At 38.0% G+C, this 24,253-nt stretch overlaps 1 protein-coding gene across 1 annotated transcript in view; it reads left to right on the top strand.

The window, feature by feature from the left end:
- Positions 1-3,955: 3,955 nt before the first annotated feature.
- Positions 3,956-24,253, top strand: part of LOC122910425 (cell surface glycoprotein CD200 receptor 1-like) — a 34,332-nt gene continuing 14,034 nt past the window's right edge. Inside the window, exons 1-2 of the mRNA XM_044255056.1 lie at positions 3,956-4,213; positions 20,575-20,658. Coding sequence (XP_044110991.1) covers positions 4,147-4,213; positions 20,575-20,658 — 151 coding nt within the window. The 5' untranslated portion in view covers positions 3,956-4,146. The remainder of the gene's footprint in view (positions 4,214-20,574; positions 20,659-24,253) is intronic.

The raw sequence follows: 24,253 nt of genomic DNA, 5'->3' as shown, positions 1-24,253 counted from the left end.
TATGGCAGAATAATGTTCCATTGTATATATATGGACACTTGGGCTGCTTTGCAATGTCTTGGTTATTGTAAATAGTGCTGCAAAAAACACAAGGGTGGGGCGCCTGGGTGGTTCAGTGGGTTGGGCCTCTGCCTTCAGCGTGGCTCGTGATCCTGGAGTTGGAGTTCTTGAATTGAGCCCCGCGTCGGGCTCTCTGCTCGGTGGGGAGCCTGCTTCCCTCTCTCTCTCTCTCTGCCTGCCTCTCTGCCTACTCGTGACCTCTGTCTGTCAAATACATACACAAAATCTTAAACACACACACACACACACACACACACACACAAGGGTGCATGTATCCTTTTGAATTAGTGTTTTCAGGGCACCTGGGTGGCTCAGTGGGTTAAACCTCTGCCTTTGGCTCAGGTCATGATCTCAGGGTCCTGGGATCGAGCCCCACATCAGGCTCTCTGCTCATCAGGGAGCCTGCTTCCCCACCGCTCTCTCTGCCTGCCTCTCTGCCCACTTGTGATCGTTCTCTGTCAAATAAATAAATAAAAATCTTCTAAAAAATAAAAATTAAAAAAAAAACAAAAGAATTAGTGTTTTTATATTCTTTGGGTAAACACCCACTAGTGCGATTACTGGATCATAGTGTAGTTCTATATTTAATTTTTTGAGGAACTTCTGTATTGTTTTCCACAGTGGTTGCCCCAGTTTGCATTCCCACCAACAGTACATGAGGGTTCCTATTTCTCTACAGCGTCACCAACACTTGTTTCTTGTGCTGTTGATTTTAGCCATTCTGACAGGCATGGGGTGATGTGTCATAGTAGTTGTTTTTTAATTGCAGTTTTGATCTGCATTTCCCTGATGATGAGTGATGCTGAGCATCTTTCATGTGTCTGTCGGCTATGTGTGTGTCCTTTTTTTGGAGAAGGAGCTGTTCATGTCTTCTGCCCATTTTTAAATCAGATTATTTGGTGTGGTTATTTTTATTATTTATTTATTTATTTGGTGTGAGTTGTATCAATTCTTTATATATTTTGGACACTAACCCTTTATTGGTGATGTCATGTGTAAATATCTCCTCCCATTCAGAAGTTTGCCTTTTAGCTTCATTGACTGTTCCTTCCTCTATGTGAGGCTTTTTGTTTTGATAGTCCTCACGGGCATTGATTCTTAAGTGGCAGTACTGAAAAGGAGTTGGAAGACCTGAGAGAACAAAAGGTTTGGGCTTCTGGTTTGAGCCACACCCTTCTCTTGATCATGTCTTACTCTTCTGCTCTGCTTTTGGGTCTCTGTGCCAAGGACCACAGCTCAGGAGAATCTGGGGCCTTTAGATTTTTTCAAGGAGGTGCATTTACTTGATGAGCATGTTTTTCTCTTATTATATTGACGTTCATGGCAAATTGTTGGCTTGCAAACTCCTGGTCCCTTTATTGTTTTTCTAAGCACTGGCACTCCATAAGAGGTAAGGGTGAGAGTTGGGAGGTCAGGGGTTTATTCCCCTAACCTCTGGATGGAGGAGGTAAAGAAATGGGGAAGAAAGCCTCATCCTCCCAAATCTCCTTGGAGAATTCTATGTGTTTCTACACCATTCTGTTGACTGCTAATTGTAGATGCGTCTGACAGGCATGAGAATATGAGGATCTCTGAAAGCTGTTGGCCTAACATTCAACCCAGAGAGACCACCAGTGGGGAGACCATCAGGCTAGCACACATGAAACTCTGGTTTTACACCCAGCTATGTCGCCAGTCACTTGGAGATCTTAGGCAGGCCATTTAGTCCTTCTGTGCTTTAGTATGGGCTATGGAATTGAAAAGCGGTAAAATAGATGAACATCATAATTTTTTGATGATATGAAATGATAGGAGAAAAAATGCTCATGTCAGTATAATTCTAAGTGGAAAAAACAGGTTCAGACTTGAGTAAGAAACTTGCCTCATATCATTAGACGAGTAATTACCTAGCAGAGGCTCAACCCTGGATCTATCCATTATCAAAACCCAAGGTCTTGACCTCTTAGCCTTAGCCTCTTCATGGTGGAAACCAGAATGCTTTATTTTTTTAAAGATCTCATTTATTTATTTATTTATTTATTTATGTATTTATTTCAGTGAGAGAATGAGTGAGAAAGCGAGCATGAGCAGGGAGAGAAGCAGACTCCCAACCAAGCAGGAGTCCCATGCGGGAGTAGATCCGGGGACCCTGAGATCATGACCTGAGCCAAAGGCTCTAGGTGCTCCTAGATGCTTTATTTTATTATTATTTTTTCTTTTCTTCTTTTTTTTTTTAAGATTTTATTTATTTATTTGACAGATGGAGATCACAAGTAGGCAGAGAAGCAGGCAGAGAGGAGGAGGAGGCAGGCCCCCCACTGAGCAGAGAGCCCAATGTGGGGCTCGATCCCAGGACCCTGAGACCATGACCTGAGCTGAAGGCAGAGGCTTTAACCCACTAAGCCACCCAGGCACCCCTAGATGCTTTATTTTAACTGACCTTTCATTACTGATTTTCTGACACCTGGGGAAATATTAAGCAAAGGGGAAGTTGCCTTTGCTATAGTCCATCATTGTTACACAGCATATATCTTCAAGTACTCCATGCCCTCGAGTGTCTGATTTCACTGTCTCAATCAAATTAGTTCACAGGAAGGAAAGCTTAAGAAGGGGAAGGAGGGAAATATATATATATAGTTTAATGTTTGGCAAGAGGGAAGATGAAACTGCTAACCTAAAAGAAAAAAATGCATGTTGTTTCATCTTTATCCTGTTTGCAGTGTTTTCTTCCCTTTCCTGGAGAGTTTTGCCTTGGGTTAGAAAATTCGTAACACATAACTGATTTCTTTCTTCCCAAACATAATTTAAATGCATGTGAGGTAGCCACATTAAGGCAGAGTTGTTTTGGGAAAGTCTGATTTCCAGGTATGTGACAGCTAAAGATGGGTGTTTATTGGTAATTTGGCTCAAATGATCAGTCTTTAGAGGCTCTTTAGAGGTGAAAGTAAATAAATGGAAGTAAGTACTAAATCGTGATAGAATAATGGCCTCCCAAAATGTCTGTGTCCTTGTCTGAAACTTATAAATAGGTAACCTAACATAGGAAAAGGGACTTTGCAGATGTAATTAAGGGTTTTGAGGTGTGGAGATTATCCTGGAGTATCTGAGCAGTCCAACGTACAAACAAGGGCCTTTTTAAAAAAAAATTTTTTTTAAGTAGGCTCCATGCCAACTCACAATTCTGAGATGAAGGCTTGAGCTGAGATCAAGAGTCAGACGCTTAAATGACTGACTGAGCCACTCAGGCACCCCTCAGGAGGGTCTTTATAAGAAGGAGGCAGCGGGGCTTACAACCCAAGGAGATGTGACAAAGGAATGAGGTGAGAATGATGCAGCCACAATCCAAGGAATGCTGGTGGCCCCCAGAAGCTGGAAAAGGCAACGAACGGGTTTTCTGCACGTGTCCAGAAAGAACACAGCCCTCTGACACCTTTTAGTCCTGGAAGGTCCATTTCAGACTTCTGACCTCTAGAACTGTAAGATACATTTGTGTTTTTTTTAAGCCACTGGGTTTGTGGTAATCAATTATAGTATCAGTAGGAAATTAATCTCATTACGATTCTTCTAGAGTTGTAGACCCTATAAGGGAGGATATTTTCCTCCAAACTTTATTATTGAGGCTGTGCAGTTCTTCAACACGGAGAAGCTTCTAAAAGTTACTGTGACTGGGAAATGTAAAGCGATGGGCCAAGGACAGATACATATCCTGTTTTGCTTTGTGATCCAAAGTTTAGACAAATCTGTTTATGTTGGGCACATCCAGTGCTTTACTGTAAAGTTGATCTGTGAGCAGCAGAAGTGAGAGGGGGACCAATGAGCTGAAAGAGACCTCAGTCAATCTGCTTCCTCCGTCTTCGCTTCACTGCATACAGGAAATCTATTGCTGTGTCAAGTTCCAGAGAAGAGTTTCTTCTGTTCCAACTTACGAGTCAGCCTGAGACAGAGTGGAAGGAGGAGGTTGGTAGAAAGGGAGTGTCCTGCTGTGGATGGGCTAAGAGGATCCAGCCCCGAGCCGCTAACCGGAGAGAGCCCCACCATGTCCAGAGCTCCTTTCATACCTGTGTGGAGGCAAAGTACCGAGTAAAGGCAGAATACGAGAAATCGGAAATGCCCTGCACTAGGAGAACTCCTAAACCATGGCTTCTACCGATTTTGACTGTCTGCTTAGCCCTCGGTAAGTCTCAATTCTTTGTGAGAGAGCAACAGGAGAATGGCCAGAAACGTGGCTCAGCTTTTGCTAAGTTTGCTTTGCTTTTCTTGTGGAGCGAGGCAAGATAATGTGGTCACAAGAGATGGGTCAGGTGTTACTCTCAGATTTATTTCACTTTATTCTCCTTACTCTGTGCTTGGTCTTACTTATTTTACTTTGTATCCTGTGGTACTATAGGTATCTATAATTTGCCTCACTGCCTACTTCCTTATTTCCACGTTCTCCCCCTCCCCTTTTCTGAACGAGGCAGAATAAATTAAGTATTTTCTAGTAACGATCCAAGTCATCTGGGTTCTCTCTGCCCTTTAAAAAAATTAATCCCACCTCATTCAGGTCCATATTGTTCACAGTATAAATTAGGAGAGTTTATGGCTTTTAATCGCTTTCTATGGCCAGGTGCTTTCTAAAATAGAACACACACACAGCGTGGCGGTGCATCTGTGAGGTATGTCTGTATTTATCTTTAAGACGTGTAGGCTGTAAAAGACACTTTCTGGATGAGAGGACACTGCAACATCTAGGTTCTCGTAGGAGTTGTAGGACACTGGGGGCTCTTGGGGGGGGTGTCCTGGTTTCACTACAGAGGGTTGGTAGGAGTTGATGTGGGAGGGAGTTTTCAGGTTTCACTTTTAGTAAATGGGAGCAGCCGCAAGGGAACAGTGTAGTTGGCATTACATTTCATAATTTGATCATTGAAGAAATAAAAGACTTATAAAATACCGCCTACCTTCCAGCAAAACTATCTGTTTTCCACATGACAGTCTTCCTGGTGAGTACAAGTAAAATAATCGTATTGTATTCCTGTGCCTTTCTATGCAGAATTTTCATATACTTTTTGTCCTTTGATCTGCAAAGCAAACCAGTGAAGTAGGCATGGAAGACAGTTTTCCATTCTATGAAGGTAGAAATTGAGGCCTGGAGAGGTGAATTGATTTGTCCAACACCACTTGTCAGTGACAGAGTCACACCCAGTCCCGCCTGTAGCATCACCAGACATTTGAATAGGCTTATGCCTTTCACGAAAAAGCACCACTGTTTTTAACACCACGGAAAAAAAAATTATGCCCATGCTTGGTTATGGGCTTAATGGACTGCTTACTCACTTAAGAAAAATCAAGTAATCTAAATATTTCAGTAGTTGAGATCTGATTGTGGGAAGCAAAGATCCAACTTGGCAGGGAAGCCAGCCAGGCAAGAGGCTATTTTTCATATCAGATCACATTATGACTTTTGGGTAAAGGACAAAAAAAATCGAGATGAAAACGTAATGGTAATTTTGAATTGTAATGTTTTAAAGGTTTGCATTTTAAAACTGTTTCTGAATGCAACCAGAAGATACTACCTAAGTCAAATCTCTGAAAGCTGTGCTTATATAATTGTAAAGTTATCGAAATATTTAGGATCAGGATACAAAAAGGCAAATTACATCACATGCAGAGATTTACATGATAAATTCACCATCAAATAATTTAGAATAACGAGAAGCAAACTACTTGGGGTATGACTTTACGTCTTTATTATTAATACTGCTTTGTTATTAATACTGCTAAACAGAAGTAACTCAATTTGTTGTACAAGATAAATTCACAAAGGCGCCTAAAAACTAATGACTTCAGAACTAGGCCTGGGTGGTTTATTGGCCTTTGGCTCAGGTCATGATCCCAGGGTTTTGGGATCGAGCCCCGTGTTGGGGGTCTCTGCTCAGTGGGGAGGCTGTTTCTCCTTCTTCCTCTGACTACCACTTCCCCTACTTGTGTTCTCTCTCTCTATCAAATAAATAAATGAAAATCTTTAAAAAAAAAAAAACAAGAGCTAATGACTTCAGTGTAAAACATAGCACTTAAAAAATCTTTTTACTTTTGTATCTTTAGGGTAAATACCCAGTAGTGCTATTGCTTTTATGTGGATTTATTTGCCTATGAATTCAAGCAATGTGGTAGTTGGTAGGCAAAGTTTATTAAAAAAATGCCTGCAGGGAAAAATTAAAACAATCTAAGCGGTCCACTGTCTAGCAAGCCTCTCCAATGCTGTGTCTGGTCTTCTTCCCTCATAATCTCCTTACTGTAGCCTATCTGTATTCTAGATTTTTTTCTTGTGTTCACATTATATCTTGCTATCCTAATCAACTTGATTCTACCTTTTATCAAAGTCACTGATACTAAGATCCTGATTACTAAGGACTCCTCCACTTTTTTCCTTCTTTGGGCTCATTTGGTTCATTTGTCAGTGTCTTCCACTAGAGGGCAGGAAGTAACAAGAAGAGGAACTAAAATTCAAAACAGGGCTGTTGGTAGTTTCAGCATGTTTGTGAAAGATAAAAAACAATTGCAAAAGAGAAAGGGTTTGTTTTCATTAATTTCAGTCCTGTCTCCTTTTTCTAGTTTGAGAGTTATGAATTTGCATAATGGCTTCCTCTAAACATCTATGCTTAAGCAATTAATAAAGTCATAAAAAGTATTAGGAACTCTGAATTGTTTATGATGTGTTTGTGAATAGTGGCTAAAAGTTATTAGCAATATAAATGAGGGAGATCAAGGTAAGACAAAATAATTGGAGAATATTTTAAATTGGTCCCAAAGATGGTAGATATTACAGTGGATTTGAGCTGTTGAAGTCTTAATGGAGACAATGGATCTTGAATGATAATTTTGGATAGATGCGGAAAGGTAGATATTTACATTGAAATTGAATGTATTGTATATTATTTAATGCCCCTTTGCTTCCAAATTTCATCCATGCATTGAATATTTTGGTGCTTTGCATTTTCTCAGTAAAATCTCAATCTCCTGGCGCCTGGGTGGCTCAGCTGATTAAGCATCTGCCTTCCGCTCAGGTCATGATCCCAGCCAGGGTCCTGGGATAGAGTCCAGAATTCAGCTCCCTGCTCAGGGGGGAGCCTGCTTCTTCCTCTCCCTCTGTGGCTCCCCCTGCTTGTGATTTTTTCCTCTTTCTCTCAAATAAATAAATAAAATCTTAAAAAAAAAATCTCAATCTATTTTCCCTAAATTTCTTGATTCTTGTATATCTGTGTTACGTTTAAAGGTTTGTTGTGAGGTATACTTTTAACCACTAACTGTGTCATCTTTAAGAAATTGTTTACCCTCTTTGACAATAATTTCCTCATTCATGAAATGAAGGAGATGTAGGAGACTTTTGAGAAATATAGTTTTCAAACAGGAAGGGCTTTAGAAACCTTTAAATTTCATTTCATATGTGGGCAAATAAAGCCCAGCATTTGTTCAAGGAATTACTAAAGATACCACCCAACTTTTTAGTAAATGAACTGAGCTTGAGATTCATCCATAGTATCAAACATACAAGGTAAAAGAGATGTGGCAAGTATGTGCGGGATAATAGGAGATTCCTGTCTAGGAGGAAGAAGGCAAGGCTAAAATGTGGGTTAGTTATTTTTTTAGTTAGTAAGGGTGTGTGTGTCATGTGTGAGGAACTGTGCTTCATGCTGGCGATACTTGAACAAGACAGACATAAATCATGCTCTCGTGAAGCTCAGACTCTCAGAGGAGAGGTGAGCATTAAATAAACTATTGCACATAAGTAATGTGTAAGGAGAAATAGAGGGTGACATGGAAACGTGTAATTGGTAAGTCTAGTCTCGTCTGTGAGGGTCAGGGAAGGCTTCCCTTTGGAAGTGATGTTTGAGATGAAGAGAAGCAGAAAAGAGCGAGGCAGGAAGCGTTGAGGGACTCACATTCCAGGCAGGTCAAGCACCTTGTATGAAGGGCAGAGGGAACTGACCTATGACTACAGTGGTAAACAAAACAAAACAAAACAAAACAAAAACAAAAAACCAAAGAGAAATCAACGGTATCGAGGCTCAGTTGGGGTTCTGGGAGTGAGGGAGAATGATGAGAAAAGGTGCTGAGAGAAAGCTGGGCAGATGAGACATGGGGGAATGTCTGCATTAACGTGCCTAAGGGAAAGACGGGCTTGCAGAGAAAGCGAAGGAGACAGGGCAAAGTACAGGGATCATAGTAGGGGGTAAGAAAGGGATTCACAAGGAAAGGGAAGTGGTTAATAGCATCAGGATCTCCCAACAACCCAGGGGCAGCAGTCCTGAAAAAAGGCCAAAGGAGCTGGTGACCTTTAAAACTGGGTTCTGAATGGAAGGGTATAGGAGCCACAAGATTGCTGGTGTTGAGGAGAGGGTGGGTGTGGAGGAAATTGAGGCTGTGGTCACAGACCATTCATTCCAGACATTTGGCAGTAACAAAAGGAGAAAGGATCACAGTTAGAAGGAGAAAGCAGCATCTAATTTCTTTCAACCAATATAGGGGAAACCTGAGTGTGTTCAAAGGGTGTCATCTGAGAACATTCAGTGATTTGGTCCAGGTCCTTTTCCAGACTGGGTGTGTGTATATGTAGCTGTTAGTTATTTAGTGACTTATTTTCTTTTTCCTTGCCATTTGGTTAGTTTGCCATGAAATGCTACCTCTCCCTGAAGGTGAACTATTACGTAATCTGAGAGTATCTGGTTATATGATCCTGTTTTGTGGTATTGACAATTTTTCAGAAAAAAAAAATGTCCAAGTCAAAATGATGAAACCATGTTACTTTTATTTTCTAAAAAATCATCCCATCTCTTGTTCGTTGGATCCTTCCTAGATGCTCCCCAAGGGTTATTCTAAACCAGTAAATAAGCTAGTTGAGAGTCACCTAAAGGAACCTAAATCATTAAAGATACTGTGATGTCAACTCAAATCTACTCAATCAGACTAATCAGGGTGCAGAGTCTGAGATCTGGGCTTTCATAAATCTTTGCAGATGGTTCTGATGGGAGCTTGGATTTAAATACTCTCTTAGTTCTTTATCACGCAAACTATCCCTCTTATCCTGCATACTCAGCAGATGGCTGCTCACTTTTGCTTTCCTGTCATCCACTGTGGATTTCTTAAACCAAATGATAACATTTCTGAGGGTAGAGACCTTACTTCATGCATCCTATCACCCCCCAGGGCTCTGCACAGGTACGGATGCTAAGTAAGGATACTCCAAAAATGTTCGTCAACATGAGCTTCCTCCAAATATCTCTGTGTCTGTAACTTCTCTTGCCCTTTCTGCTTCTCTTTTAAGAGACCATGTATTTTCCCCTTCTTTTTCTTTTTCTCCTCCTGTGCCTCCTTCTTCTTCTTCAATTTATCTATTTACTTGAGAGAGAGAAAGAGCGAGAAAGCTGGGGTATGGGCAGAGGGAGAGAGGGAAGGAGAGAGAATCCTCAAGCAGACTCCCCACTGAGCAGGGAGCACAAAGCAGGGCTTGATCCCAGGACCCCGAGATCATGACCTGAGATGAAATCAAGAGTCTGTCACTTAACCAACTGAGCCACCCAAGAGTCCCAGTATCAGTCTTTTCAAAAGCAAACTTCCACTTTGCGTTGGCCTCATTTCCTGCCTGTACCACTAGGATCCTGCTTTACCATCACTGGTGTAAATTCTAGCTCCTTCCCTTTCTGTCTACAGATAGGCTGTGCTCTCCTCTGTTAGATACTTTCTCCCTCCTCATAGTTCCAAATATTATCCCATCCATCTCTCTCAGGTTTGACACGAAAGGATAAAAACCCTTGTCATTCTCCCATACTTTCAGGGTCTTGAAAGAATAAGTCTCCATGTGCTGACCGTTGCTTCTGCTTGGCTCCTTTCAATCTTGTGCTCCTATCTCTGTCTTAACACTACTCTCTTACAGACGCTACAGATCTCTGACCACTTTCTTGTTAGTAAATCATAAAGCCTCTTAGTCCTTAACTTAAGGCTTTTCCCACGTGATTATTATTTTTTTTTTTGGATTTTATTTATTTGATGGAGAGCGACATAGCCAAAGAGGGAACAGCAGCTAGGGGGAGTGAAAAAGGGAGAAGCAGTCTTCCTACTGAGTAGGAAACCCCGATGAGGGGCTCGAACCCAGGACCCGGGGATCGTGACCTGAGCCAAAGGCAGATGCTTACTGACTGAGCCACCCAGGTGTCCCTTCCTATGTGATTTGATTTTGATGATTCCTGTCTTGAATCTCCTCCCTGGTTTATGGCATTGCATTTACTTTCTTCATCATTTTTGCTAACTCTGCTTCTTCCAACAGGTTTCTGATTATAAATGTTTTTGAGACTTTGATTTTGGCCTCTTCTCTAATTTCCATACCAGAGACAGCAATTTGGCAGCCTATGGACTAGATCTGGCTTGCAGACACTTTTCATTGGCTTGTGTAATATTTAAAAAAAATCTGAATTAGTTGCCACTACTTTAAAATTGGGAGATTTTTTTTACCCCAAACCCCTGACCTAGAATCTAGGGTTTCTGAGAGGATAAAGTTAAATTATGTATATCAAGCACATAACACCATCTGAATTTTATATTCAAAAGGTGGTATCTTAATTATTATTTTGCAGTTTTCAAATATGTTTCATAGATATTATTTCAAAATTTATTTAATTAACCCTTAGAGATCAACTTCCTTGTTGTTTTGTTTTCTGGAATTAAAAACTATGCTGAAATTAACATTCTAGTACATATAGCTTTGCATATTGATATGTATAAATATTCACTATCCATTCAATGCACTGTCCCATGTGGTAATTTTTACACATTTGTACAACATCTGTCCTGGGCTAGGGAACAAATCTATCCCTCCCTACTCACTAGTTTCAGATTATGTGATGGTAATTGCCTGAAAAAAAAAAAATTAACCCAGCAATATGGGTTTTATTAGCATAGTATCCTGACCAACTGATACAGGATTTTTGATGATATCATTTTGGAAACTAGGGTCAAATTTGTTATTTACCATAATTCTTTTGGCTTTCCAAATTTTATTCATCCATGGAATTCGTTATTGGATTCTTATGTTTTGGAGCTTTTAAACTTTTCTCACTCTTCCTTTTTATAAACCATTTGGGTGTTTTATTTTTCTCTCTGTGTTGTATCTGAAGAATATAATTATAGTTACCATCTAAGTCACCTTTCAACATATTACTTAACCTTATCTTTTATTGGCCTGTTCGTATCGTTTGCCCATTTTTTCCATTGGGTTGTCCATCTCTCTCTCTTTCTCTCTCTCTCTCTCTCTCTCTGTTTTTTTTTTTTTTTTCTTGGTTTATATGTTTTCTGTATATTTTTTGGAGGAAATTAGTCTTTTTTTTTTTTAAAGATTTTATTTATTTACTTGACAGACAGAGATCACAAGTAGGCAGAGAGGCAGGCAGAGAGGCAGGCAGTGAGAGAGGAGGAAGCAGGCTCCCTGCTGAGCAGAGATCCCGATGCGGGGCTTGATCCAAGGACCCTGAGATCATGACCTGAGCCGAAAGCAGAGGCTTAATCCACTGAGCCACCCAGGCACCCCGGAAATTAGTCTTTTGTTTATCGTAAATGTTCAAAATATTCCACAGGTTTTTGCTTGTCAACATTAGTTTACACATTTTCTTTTCTTTTTGCCATACAGAAATGTAAGATTCTTTTTATAGTCATCTTTCTCCATGTTTTCTTTTGTGGTTTCTGTTTTGTACCAGGGTTAGAAGGTTTTTTACTCACAGTGACAACTGTCCCAGTTTGCCTCAGACTTTCCTGTTTTTATTTTTATTTTTTAAATTTATTTTTATTTTTAAAAATATTTTATTTATTTATTTGAGAGAGAGAGAGAGCATACGCAGGGTGAGTAGTGGAGGGAGAGAAAGAAGCAGGCTCCCCACTGAGCACAGAGTCAGACGGAGTGGGGGGTTGATTCCAGAACACAGATCATGACCTGAGCAGGAAGGCAGACACTTAACTGACTGAGTCATCCATGTGCCCTGACTTTCCTGGTTTTAGCACTAAACATCTTATGTCCCAGGAAACCCCACATTCCCTGGCAAACCACGGTGTTACTCAGTCCATGTTCCATTTAAGATTAAAAAAACAAAACACATGGAGCACTGGGTGTGGTGAAAAAAAAATGAATACTGTTTTTCTGAAAATAAATAATTTGGAAAAAAAACAAAACAAACAAAACAAAACACCCATGCTTTCTTCCAGTTAATCTATCATCTATCAATGATTTCTGTCTTTGGTTCATTTTATTTTCTTTTTGTGTGAGAAGTGAGGTAGGAATCTGTTGTTGTTGTTTTCCTAAATGACTAGATAAGTTTCCTAATACCATATATCAAGGATATAGATAATTATCTTTCCCCATATGAGTTTGAATGACCACTGTTATCAGATACTAAATTCTTACATGTATGGATTAAGCAACTGAGATTCAGAGAGTAATCTGTGCAAGACTGTAGAAGTAATAAATGGAAGAGCCAAAATATTGGTCAATTTTCTTTACTCTAATTTTGTTGTTTTTCTGAATTTGTTCTGCTAGAACTTTGGGTTCCCATCCAATATTTGGCTTATTGAACACCTAATTAGGTGTTGTCTGCTACTAAATAAATACCTTTGAAAATGCAAATCATATTTATAAATTAAAGCATAAGAACGCAACAGCATTGATGCTGTGATACAGGGATCAGTTGCTCACATTGTTATATTAAAACATGTATATACAAATTGTAGTTTTTGTGTTTCTTTGAACTTATTTTAATTTTCTTTTATATTAACATATATATTGCTGAGTGTATTACATATGTGCATTTCAAAGAACAATTACACAGTGAATGTTTATGAAAGTTTATCTAAGTTCTACCACCCAACCTTTGCTGTAAGCTGTTATCTTTTGGGATAATAATTCCCTGCCTTTTTTTTTTTTTTTTTTTTTTTTACATTTTACCACATATGTATCCAGCCCTAAACAGTAAGAGTTATTTTGCCTTTTTTTGTTTGCATGTAGATGAAATCATACTCTGTATATTATTTTATTATTGTTTTCATTTGCTGAATAGTGTGTGTGAGATTTACTCATGCTTAAGTTTGTAGTTATAGTACATTAATATAAATAGTTTTTATCCTAAAATTTCAAATGCTTGCAAAACAGTTATTTTTCCTTGAAAAAGTTCCGGTGCAGAAATAACAAATATGATTTAAGGTAAGAAATCTCAGGGCACCTGGGTGGCTCAGTGGGTTAAGCCTCTGCCTCCGGCTCAGGTCATGATCTCAGGGTGTTGGGATCGAGTCCCGCATCGGGCTCTCTGCTCAGCAGGGAGCCCGCTTCCCCCTCTCTCTCTGCCTGCCTCTCTGTCTACTTGTGATCTCTCTCTGTCAAGTAAATACATAAAATCTTAAAAAAAAAAGAAATCTCCTATTTTGTATTTCAGTTTCTCTTTTTCAGACACAAGGATTCATGATAATGGAGATATTAAGCTGTAATACATATGAACATATAAAGAAGAAAGTTTTCATTTTGAAAATATGTTATGTCTCATATAGCTAAAATGGCAAATGTTTATTTTTCTCTTCTGTTCCCCTTCCATAGAAAGATAAATTTATCTCAGGGAAAAAATTTTCTGAAATCATTATGTGAGACTAGAATAATAGGAAAAAATGAGATTGTCTCTTTTTGGCCATGGTGTGTTTCCCTTTCCTTCCTTTCTTCTTCCTTCCTTCCTTTTTTTTTTTTTTTACACATTTATTGGTTTTTGTAAGAGAGAGCATGGAGGGGGGTGTGAGGAGCAGAGGGAGAGGGAGAGAGAGAGAGAGAAATCTAAGCATACTCCTCACTGAGTACAGAGCCCAATGATCCCACAACCCTGAGATCATGACCCTGAGACCATGATCTGAGCTGAAACCAAGAGTCTAGTGCTTAGCTAACTATACCACCCAGGAGGCCCAGCCCTGGGTCTTCAGATCTTAGTTTTCTATAATCCCTTCAGGCACGTGTCACCTGCACATAATAGTATTTTATTTAGAATATTCTTTCCTCTCTCTCTCTCACTCTTATTATTGGCTTCTTGTCTATTAGATCTTGTATTAATTACTTATTGTTACATAATAAATTATCCCCAAACAACTATTTATTTTCTTGCAGTGACTCAAGGCGGAGAGAGAGAGAGAGAGAGCGAGCACGAGTGAGCACACACTGGAAACCGCAGTCTTTTTATAATTGACTCTCAGCACTGATATCCATCACTTTTATGTATTGTAGTCATTAAGTGTATGAGTGAGTCCAACCCGCAGTCAAGAGGAGGGAATTTTACAGACATGAATATCAGGAAGAGAGAACATTGGGAACCACTTTAGGGGCTATCCACCACCTCGAGACAAGGATAAGTTGCTCAGGGTACATTTTTATACTTTCCATTTGCTGTTATTGCAATTTCACATAATTATTTGATTATTTGGTTAATGTTTATTGTTCACAGTAAATTGACACTCCAGGATAAATAGGCATTTATTAAGTGCCTAGCTACTGTAGCTTAATAAAGGACTATTAATATAGCTTCAAGTTGCCCTCCATCAGCCCAAAAGTTCTAAAATACCTGATAGGGGGTCATTCTGCTCTTTGAATGAAAACTACTAGTGATCATAATCTGATCATAATCTTAGAAGGCAGAAAATGTTTCCTTTATTTCCAAAATTTATCATAAAATTAACGTATTAGGCTTCAGGCAGCTTTAGTAGAAAAAAGATTCAGATAAGTCTTTTAGTCCAAGCATTCCTATTTGGTATATATAAATAACAGAATTTGGGGAAGAATTAGTGATGATTTCAATTATTCCTACAGGGTGATACTGTTTTTAATTATATATCGAAATAAAATTATGATTTAGGCTTCCTCCTCCAAAGGTTAGGAAGTTCATAGATTTTTTGTTTGGCTACCATGGACTTTCATAATTCCTAGATCCCGATGTGAAAACCATTGCATTAGAGGAAGAAATAGAGCTAGCCTATTTGGGTGACAATTCCTCAGTATCTTTAAAAAAAGACATAATTTAATTTCACAAATTCTTGCTTGAATCCATTCATAACTGTTGGGAAATAATACTTTTATGTCTAACCTACAACTGCAAGGTGAGGTTTTATAAAATGCAATACAAATATTCACTAACTAAAATGTTAAGTTTGGTATTTAAAGCTTTCTGGAGCCAGAAGTAAAGGTTGAAAGTAAAGGTTTCTGTATTGTATTGACTTTACCATACCGTTGACTAGAAAAACTTATGTACTTAGTGTAGCTAAATAAAGATTGTTCTAGCAGTATAATTTGAGTTTCCAGATCTTTGTGTGATTAAGATCTCAGTCTCAAAGTTGCATTTATTTTAAATGAAACCTTGAATCTTTAGGTGAGGTGTACTGCTTCTTTATGACTAGGTTTAATACCTCAGTCTGTCATGTACTTTGAATACTTTTCATGAGTTATTCCTCTCATTAATTTAAGAATGAGAGTCTGTGTTTTGCAGAGGGGGAATCTAGAGCATATGAATTCATTTAATTATCTAAAATGAAACAGAGTGAGAAAACTTATATCTCTCATATTTTGTAGCCATTGCTAATCCATGATGGTTCAGCCCTATATTTGTTATAATAACCTGTAGAGTTCTGAAGTTTGAAAGCTTGAACCATCAAATGTAGAGTGAAATAATTCTGTTACTTGGTTTTCCTTATGAAAAATATCAGGGTATTTCCATGTATCTCAATGTGTTGAAATGTATTTATTTCAGTGTATTCTGTATTTTTCAAAGTAGTAAATTCATTCAATGTTAAATAACAAGAAAGATGACCAGTGACGACGGAAAGACCATAATAAGCAGTAAGAATGACTTCTTGTTAGTACTAGCTTAGAGGCTCCAGGTTCTGTAAAGAAATGTCAAAAGAAACTTAAAAATGGAACTATGCCACATGATTTTCTTTTGCAGACACATGGGCATCTTATTAGAGCATAACAAATGGTTTAGGCTCCAATTTTGTCCCCAGTTAAACATTATTTTAACTTAAAATTCATTGTTTTAGCCTCCTTACTGCTTTGTATGCCTTCTCCTCAAAGAACCTGCAAATGAATGAAAGGACAAGAAATCTTTAACTTTTCCGTTTCCCATCCCCATATGCCGGAAATACATGAATTTTAGCAACTAGTAACTATTGGAGGATGGCATAATCCACGTTCTAATTAGGTTACTAGCAGTTGCTTGACCAGGGGTTTTTATTGGGAGTGGTGAAGTATGAACAATGCCTATCTCTCCCTTTTTTAGTCAGGACAGCACAGCAGACCACAGGATTTTAGAAGAGATAAAAACTATTTAACCTCACAAAAAAAACCCATGTGTTCTTTCTGAGAGCCTTTTCCCCCCTTCACTGGAGGAAGCCTTTGGAGTATGGCTTTGCACAGTCATGCCCATACAATGTCTGCTGTGTGGGTGGTGTATGCTTGCTCAGGCATATGACAATGACGATTTGGGAAAGGAAACTTCTGGTGCTCAAAGTGAGTAAGAGGTTTCATTTGTACTAAAATCACAAAACAATCTTACTTCTACTGATACTTTTGACTTAGATGGAAAAGTTTTGTTTTTTTTTTAGCCATTATTTTCAGTGTAAAGGGTTTTTCCATTTGTATTTTGTTTTGTGTTTGTGTGGATGCATGTTCTAAAGTTACATGTGTTAAAACCTGATGTTTCTGATACTGTATTTAGTTCAATTGAGGGACAATTTATGTACAATTAACCGTATCCATTTAAAAGGTACAGTTTGATGAGTTTTGACCTATTCCTGTGAATCATCACAAACAAGACACAGGACATTTCCATCATTCCCCATATATTCTTTCATGTATAATTGCAGTCCATCTTTGCCTTGGTCCCTATCTGCAGGCAACCACTGATCTGCTGTTTGGCACTACAGACTGATGAGTTAGCATTTCATCTCAGCAGCGTTCTTTTGTGCAGTGTATAGTGTATACTCTTTGTGTCTGCTTGTTTCATACAACAGAATGAGTTTGAGAATCATCAAGGTTGCTGTGCACTCCTTTTGTTGCTGAGTCATATTCCATCACACAGACAATTTACCCATGTATCCATTAATTGATGTTTAGGTTGTGTCCGGCTTTTGGCCATTGCGAACAAAGCGGCTATGAGTTTCATGCACAAGTCTTTGGGTGGACATATATTTTCATTTCTCTTGAGTAAATACTGAGATTGGAATTGTTAGGTTGTATGGTGGACACATGTTTGACTTTTTTAGTGTAGTTTCCACTAACACTAACAATATGATTATTGAAAATAGGTAAAGATTTTTTTTGCAATTATTTTGTCATTAACTTACATTCCACTAATAGAGTCAAACTGTTGTGTTTTGAAAGTCGGTTGGAATAGCTGCTCTGTATGTGGTTATGCAACCAATTCTACCTGCATAAGTTCATTTGTTTCACTTGCTTCATAATTTTAGTGTTTACAAGTAATTTGGTCATGTTTTATAATTACGGAAAATGGTTACATGGTTCCAAAGTCAAATCTATAAAATCAGAGACATATTATTTCTATTCTTGTTCCATTTCATCCATTTAGTTTTGAAATTATAAGCAAGGAGAGAAAGAACACACACACACACATACACACTTAGATGAACAGTAGTGTACTATATACGATTTTGTGTATCCTGCTTTTTCTTCTTAACAATATATCTTGGATGGGGCTCCTGGGTGGCTCAGTGGGTTAAAGCCTCTGCCTTCGGCTCGGGTCATGATCCCAGGGTCCTGGGATCGAGCCTCACATCGGGCTCTTTGCTCAGCAGGGAACCTGCTTTCCTCTCTCTCTCTCTGCCTGCCTCTCTGCCTACTTGTGATCTCTGTCAAATAAATAAATAAAATCTTAAAAAAAAACAAAACAAAAAAAACAATTTATCTTGGAGATCCCTCCATAATAGTTTATAGAGCTATCCCTCATTCTTTTTAAGAGTTTCATTATATTTCATTTGGTGTATGTACCGTAGTATAGAAAACTAACCCTCTATGAGAGGTCATTGGGTTATTTCTCAAAGTCTTGCCATGACAATGTTGTAATGAATAGTCCTTGCATATATTCTTTTCATACTGTTGCCTGCGTTTCTTTAGGATAGATTCTGTGATTTGGTATTGCTGGGGAAGAGAAATGCATATGTAATTTTGCTATATATTGCCAAATTTCCTTCTGTGGACATTGTAACGCTCTTCCTGCCAGCCTGATATTGGCATGCCTATCATTCCACAGCTCCAAAATACATTGTCAAATTTTTGGCCTTTGGCAGTCTAATAGGTGAGAAATGGTATTTCTGCATAGTTTTAATTTGCATTTATTTTACCATGAATGTTGTACGAGCATCTTCCTATATGACTAAAAGACTTTTGTACTGCTTCTGTAAACTAAATCTCCATATCTTTAGTACAGTTTACTGTAAGGTTGCGTTGACCTTTATATTTTTAGCACAGTTTGAGTCACCTACATGACAGGCAGCTGTGCAAACCACTCTTCTAAGCGCTGAAGATGTGGAATGAAAAATATAAATGAAAATCCCTGCATTTATGGAGTTTATAATCTAGTATATAATCTAGTTTAGAATCTAGTGAGGGAGTGATGAGTTTGGCCCACAAATTTTGGCAATTGTCTCCCACAGTCCTCCTTACCTTAACTATTTCTGTTCAGATTTGGAATTCATACTGCTTGTGTCCATACACCATTGTAATCTTGATTCTATTGACTTAACCATTTGATGTACTCTTTCAGACCTTTGTCTCTGTGTTTCCCCCAAAACATGGGTTGGATTTGCTTCATTGACTCTCTTAATTTAGATTAATTTGGGTACTGCTTTTATCCCAGTGCATTCTTTAGATCCAAGCCTTGGTTTCTGTTCAATAGTAGGACCTTTGTACAAGAATAGTTGGGCAATTAGAGCAGCTTTCAAGCTGGGCAGCCTTGGATGAATTGCTTCATCACCGTGAGTCTGCAGTTCTTTATCTGTAAGATGACGTTAAAATACTTGACAGTGTGGGGAGGCTGAAATAAATAGCATATGCTAGTTACCCAAAATTTGTTCCTAGCAAACTTTTGAGCAAGGGCTCAAAAACTGTTAATTTTTAAAAACAGTGTTTTATTAAAGTAAATGGTAGCTTGGAGGAGCAGTGGGTTCAAAATTTCTCCAGAAAAACACTGCCTTAAATCTTATGCTAAAATGTTTCTCTTTGCTAGTCAGGTGCACCTACTCTAGATGTATTGGAGATGTATCATTTTCTTGTGAACACTTTCTAGGAGTGTTGCGCCTTCCACAGTGAGAACCTGCCAATATCCAGCCTCAACTCTAATTGCACATCTGGTTTTTCTCACTTAATGACAACACTAAACTATTCGCAATTCTTTGAAAGTCCCATGTAGCTTCCTATCTTCTTCTTCTTCTCCTTTTTTTTTTTTTTTTTAAGATTTTATTTATTTATTTAACAGAGACAGAGAGAGAGAGAGATCACAAGTAGGCAGAGAAGCAGGCGGGAGAGAGGGGGAGAAAGCAGGCTTCCTGCTGAGCAGAGAGCCCGATGCAGGGCTTGATTCCAGGAGCCTGGAATCATGACCTGAGCTGAAGGCAGAGGCTTAACCCACTGAGCTTCCTATCTTCTTCTAAATGACTTTTCTTTTGTATGCAAAAAGATTTCCTTCTTTCTCCCTGCAGAACTCATCTACTGAGATCCAGCTCAAGTATCACCTGTTATAGAGAATTTTCCCTTTTACCCTTGCTCTTTTAGAACTAAACATTTTTTATTTTTAATTTCTGGACATTATTTTACTTCTATCGTCACTCTGAAAACTTTACCTTCTGATCATATAAATAGCTGCTTCCTTGTCTGGACCTTTAGCTCTTGGAGAGAAGAGGGCATTGTTTATTATGATGTTTCTATGCTTGGTGAGTACTTTGCCAGAAGTTGCTGCTCAAAATTTAAAAAAAAAAAAAGTTTATTAGCAATTCCTACTTAGAGTTTGCCTTACAAAATTTGAACTTAATAGACCATTGTCCATATGATATGATTTCAACAAATGCTTAGGAAAATCCTTTTCTGTTCCGTACCAGACCCCAATGAACACATCACTACTAAACTTTCTTGACCTACTCACTGGTGGCCCCAAAGCCTATAATGGATGGTAAAACCCTTTTCACGACTGGAGGTAAAGTAAATGCATAGAAGCCAAGAATAAGAAATACTTTGACTTGAATATAAAGACAGCAGGGTGGTGACAGACACTTTGCATCTAAAGTAGGGGTATGCCAAAAAGGTAGGAAGTTAAAGTCAAAAATTCATTGTGGGGCAAATTGTCCTGAGGTGTCTTGACTGTCATAACTTATGTTTCTTTTGGCAACTGCAATCCAAAAATGGCCTGTAGAATGTGAAAAAATTGTGACTTTAACAAGGAGTCAGAAATACTAATTTTATTCTTCTGATCACCCCATATGTCTTTTCAGAGTGCATACGTGCAGGAGTGGGAAGTTCTGGGATACCAGGGAACTCAACGAAGCAGCAAACAGATAAGGACAATTACAGTTTGGGTAATGGTCATCTTTTTTTTTTTTTTTTCCAATTTATTTATTTTCAGAAAAACAGTATTCATTATTTTTTCACCACACCCAGTGCTCCATGCAAGCTGTGCCCTCTATAATACCCACCACCTGGTACCCCAACCTCCCACCCCTCTGCCACTTCAAACCCCTCAGATTGTCTTTCAGAGTCCATAGTCTCTCATGGTTCACCTCCCCTTCCAATTTAAGGGTCATCTTTTAACGATAGTTCTATTAGAAACGTGCTTGATGCTGGTACAGTTTGTATGTTAAGAACTTGAGGGGTGCCTGGGTGGCTCAGTGGATTAAGCCTCTGCCTTCAGCTCAGGTCGTGATCTCAGGATCCTGGGATCGAGCCCCACATCGGGCTCTCTGCTCAGCAAGAAGCCTGCTTCCCCCTTCTCTCTCTGCCTGCCTCTCTGCCTGCTTGTGGTCTCTGTCTGTCAAATAAATAAATAAAATCTTTAAAAAAAAAAAAAAAGAACTTGAATTGTCTTAAAAAAAAAAAAGAACTTGAATTGTCTTCTGTGTAGTTATAGACTCTTGTTTAAAAGTGTCTAAATATAATATTCCCTGTTTTATGAAGAGTTCATAATTTTTTCATTCTAAAATGATTTCTGTGCTTATTTAGTAACTTTTTCAAAAATGGTGCCACTAAACCAATGGCATGTTAAAATTTTTTCACTGGGTGTTATACACAAATATGAGTTATGGATACTACATCAAAAACTAAAGAAGTACTCTATGTTGATTAATATAACTTAATAAAAAAAAGAAAAAATTCTCATTTAGTTTTTGAAAAATGGGTTTAAAAAATAGGTCTTAGCAGATATTAGTAATTTATTGTCTCTGTTCCCCACTCAGCCCTACTGTCTTACAAAGTTGCCATTATACTTAGCTTCTTTTTTATATTTAAAATTTTTATTTTTGTTGTATACCTCACTTCATTGAAAAATAATTCCCATGACTCCAAAATGCATTGCTGGTCTTATAAATATACTTTCTAATTTCACTCAATTATTTCACCATCTAGAAAAATTAGATTCCAGATAAATAATTAAAATAATTATATAATTATAATTATAGGTAAATAAGTAAAATAATTATATAAACTATAAATCTAAAGGTTGGAAACAATGCATCAGTGGTGCCCCCCCAAGAATGGTGGGTTGAATGGTGTCACCCCCAACAAAAAGTCCAGCTGGATCTTGCAAATGTGGCTGCATTTAGGAAAAGGGTCTTTGAAGATGTAATTAAGTTAAAGCTCTTGAGAAGAGATCATCCTGGATGAGAGTGGGCCTAAATCCAATGATAAGAGTCTTTAGAAGTGAAGAGAAAAGAAGAGGACACAGGGAGAGGCAATATGAAGATGGAGACAGTGATTGAAATGACATGTGTACAAGTTGAGGAACACCACGGATTGCTAGTTGCCACCACAAGCTGGAAGAAGTAAGAAGGATTCTTCCCTTGTGCTGTTGGAAGAAACACAGCCCTACTGACATGTTAGTTTCAGACTCTTGGATTCCAGAAATATAAACAAATACATTTCTGTTTTGTTTTTTTTTAATTTGACCAAGTTGGTCATTTTATATTAAGGCAGCCCTCGGTGGCTAACCTAATGAGTCATTAAGTTACTTTTCTGCTATAAATATGTTTTAAAAAACACAATTCACATTTGTTTCTGTCTATATATATATATATATATATATATATATATACATATACATATACATTGAGAAAGTGTTAAATTAGGCTTCTGATGTTAACAATGTAAAAGTATAATTTTTATGAACTTTAAAGAAAATTTGGTTTCAGATAAATAAAGTAAAGAAAGAAATCACAGGACCACTGACCAGAAGGCTGACACATATGTTTTACTACTTTGGTGTACGTGAAGCTTCAAGCAAGACTGGATAAGGAATTTTCAGTGAAGATACTTGATATGAAATCAGAATTTCATGGCAACTAGCTGAAGTTGAGATAATAAAACTAAAGGACTCCTATATCAACAGTTAACAAAGTTTAAAAGTCATTTCCAATATCGTAAAAGTAATTAGAGGAATATTTGTGAAAAGAAGCATTTTCTTCTCTTCTGAAAACAATAGAGGGTATTATAGAGGGCACGGATTGCATGGAGCACTGGGTGTGGTGAAAGAATAATGAATACTGTTTTTCTGAAAATAAATAAATTGAAAGAAAAAAAGGAATACATTCTGACTTGTGGGTTTTATCTCTGGCATGAGAAGTCATAGTCATCTTGTCTGGAAATATCGGCAATTTAGTTCTTATCAGATATAACTAAGTCTGTGTCTGGATAGTATAGGATTCTGTTAGAAGAGCCTGGTCTGGCATTAAGTGATGTCTTCATAACTGATTTGAATGAAGTTTTCAAATATTATATTTTTTAAATTAAATTTAATTTTTTCAGTGTTCAAGATTCATTGTTTATGCACCATACCCAGTGCTCCCTGCAGTACATGCTTTCCTTAATACCCACCATTAGGCTTGCCCATCCCCCCACCCCTTACCTTCCAAAACCCTCAGTCTGTTTCTCAGAGTCCACAGTCTCTCATATTCATCCTTTCTGATGGAAGTGTAATATTCCATTGTGTATATGGACCACATCTTCTTTATCCATTCGTCGTTGAAGGGCATCTTGGTTCTTTCCATAGTTTGGTGATTGTGGACATTGCTGCTATGAATTGGGGTGCATATGGCTCTTCTTTTCACTACTTCTGTATCTTTGGGGTAAATACCCAGTAGTGCCATTGCAGGCTCATAGGGAAGCTCTATTTTTAATTTCTTAAGGAATCCCCACACTGTTGTCCAAAGTGGCCAGATCAACTTGCATTCCCACCAACAGTGTACTTTAAATCAAGAGTCAATAAATTATAACCCATGGGTAAAATTTTTGTAATTAAATTTTTATTGGGAAAAAAACCCATGCCCATTTATTTATTTATTATACATGGTTGCTTTCTTGCTGCAATCATAAGATTGAATACTTTCAATGGAGACCATATGGACTGCAAAACCTCAAATGTTTACTTTTCGTTCTTTTATGGAAAAAGCTTGCAGTTTTTGATTTTTCTCTTCTAGTACCCCCACCTCACCTCACTTATACCCTTTAGACTTAATACAACTTAGAAATTTCCTTTTCATGACTGTTTCCTTTGCTGTGCAGAAGCTATTGATCTTGATGAAGTCCCCAAATTTCATTTTTGCTTTTGTTTCCCTTGCCTTTGGAGACATGTCTTGAAAGAAGTTGCTGTGGCCGATGTCAAAGAGATTACTGCCTATGTTCTCCTCTTGGATTTCAGCGGAGTCTTGTCTCACATTGATAAAGAACTTCTCAAATTCAACACCCAAAAAACAAATAATCAAGTCAAAAATGGGCAGAAGACATGAACTGACAGTTCTCCAAAGAAGACATAAGAATGATTAACAAACACATAAAAAAATGTTTAACATCATTAACCATCACGGAAATGCAAATCAAAACCACAATGAGATACCACTTATACCAGTTAGAAGGGCCAAAATTGACAAGGCAGGAAACAACAAATGTAACAACAAATGTTGGAGG

Source organism: Neovison vison, chromosome 6 (assembly GCF_020171115.1).
Source record: "Neovison vison isolate M4711 chromosome 6, ASM_NN_V1, whole genome shotgun sequence".
Lineage (NCBI taxonomy): Eukaryota > Metazoa > Chordata > Mammalia > Carnivora > Mustelidae > Neogale > Neogale vison.
The sequence above is the reverse complement of the archived record's forward strand: the minus strand, read 5'-3'. Positions and strand labels throughout refer to the sequence as shown.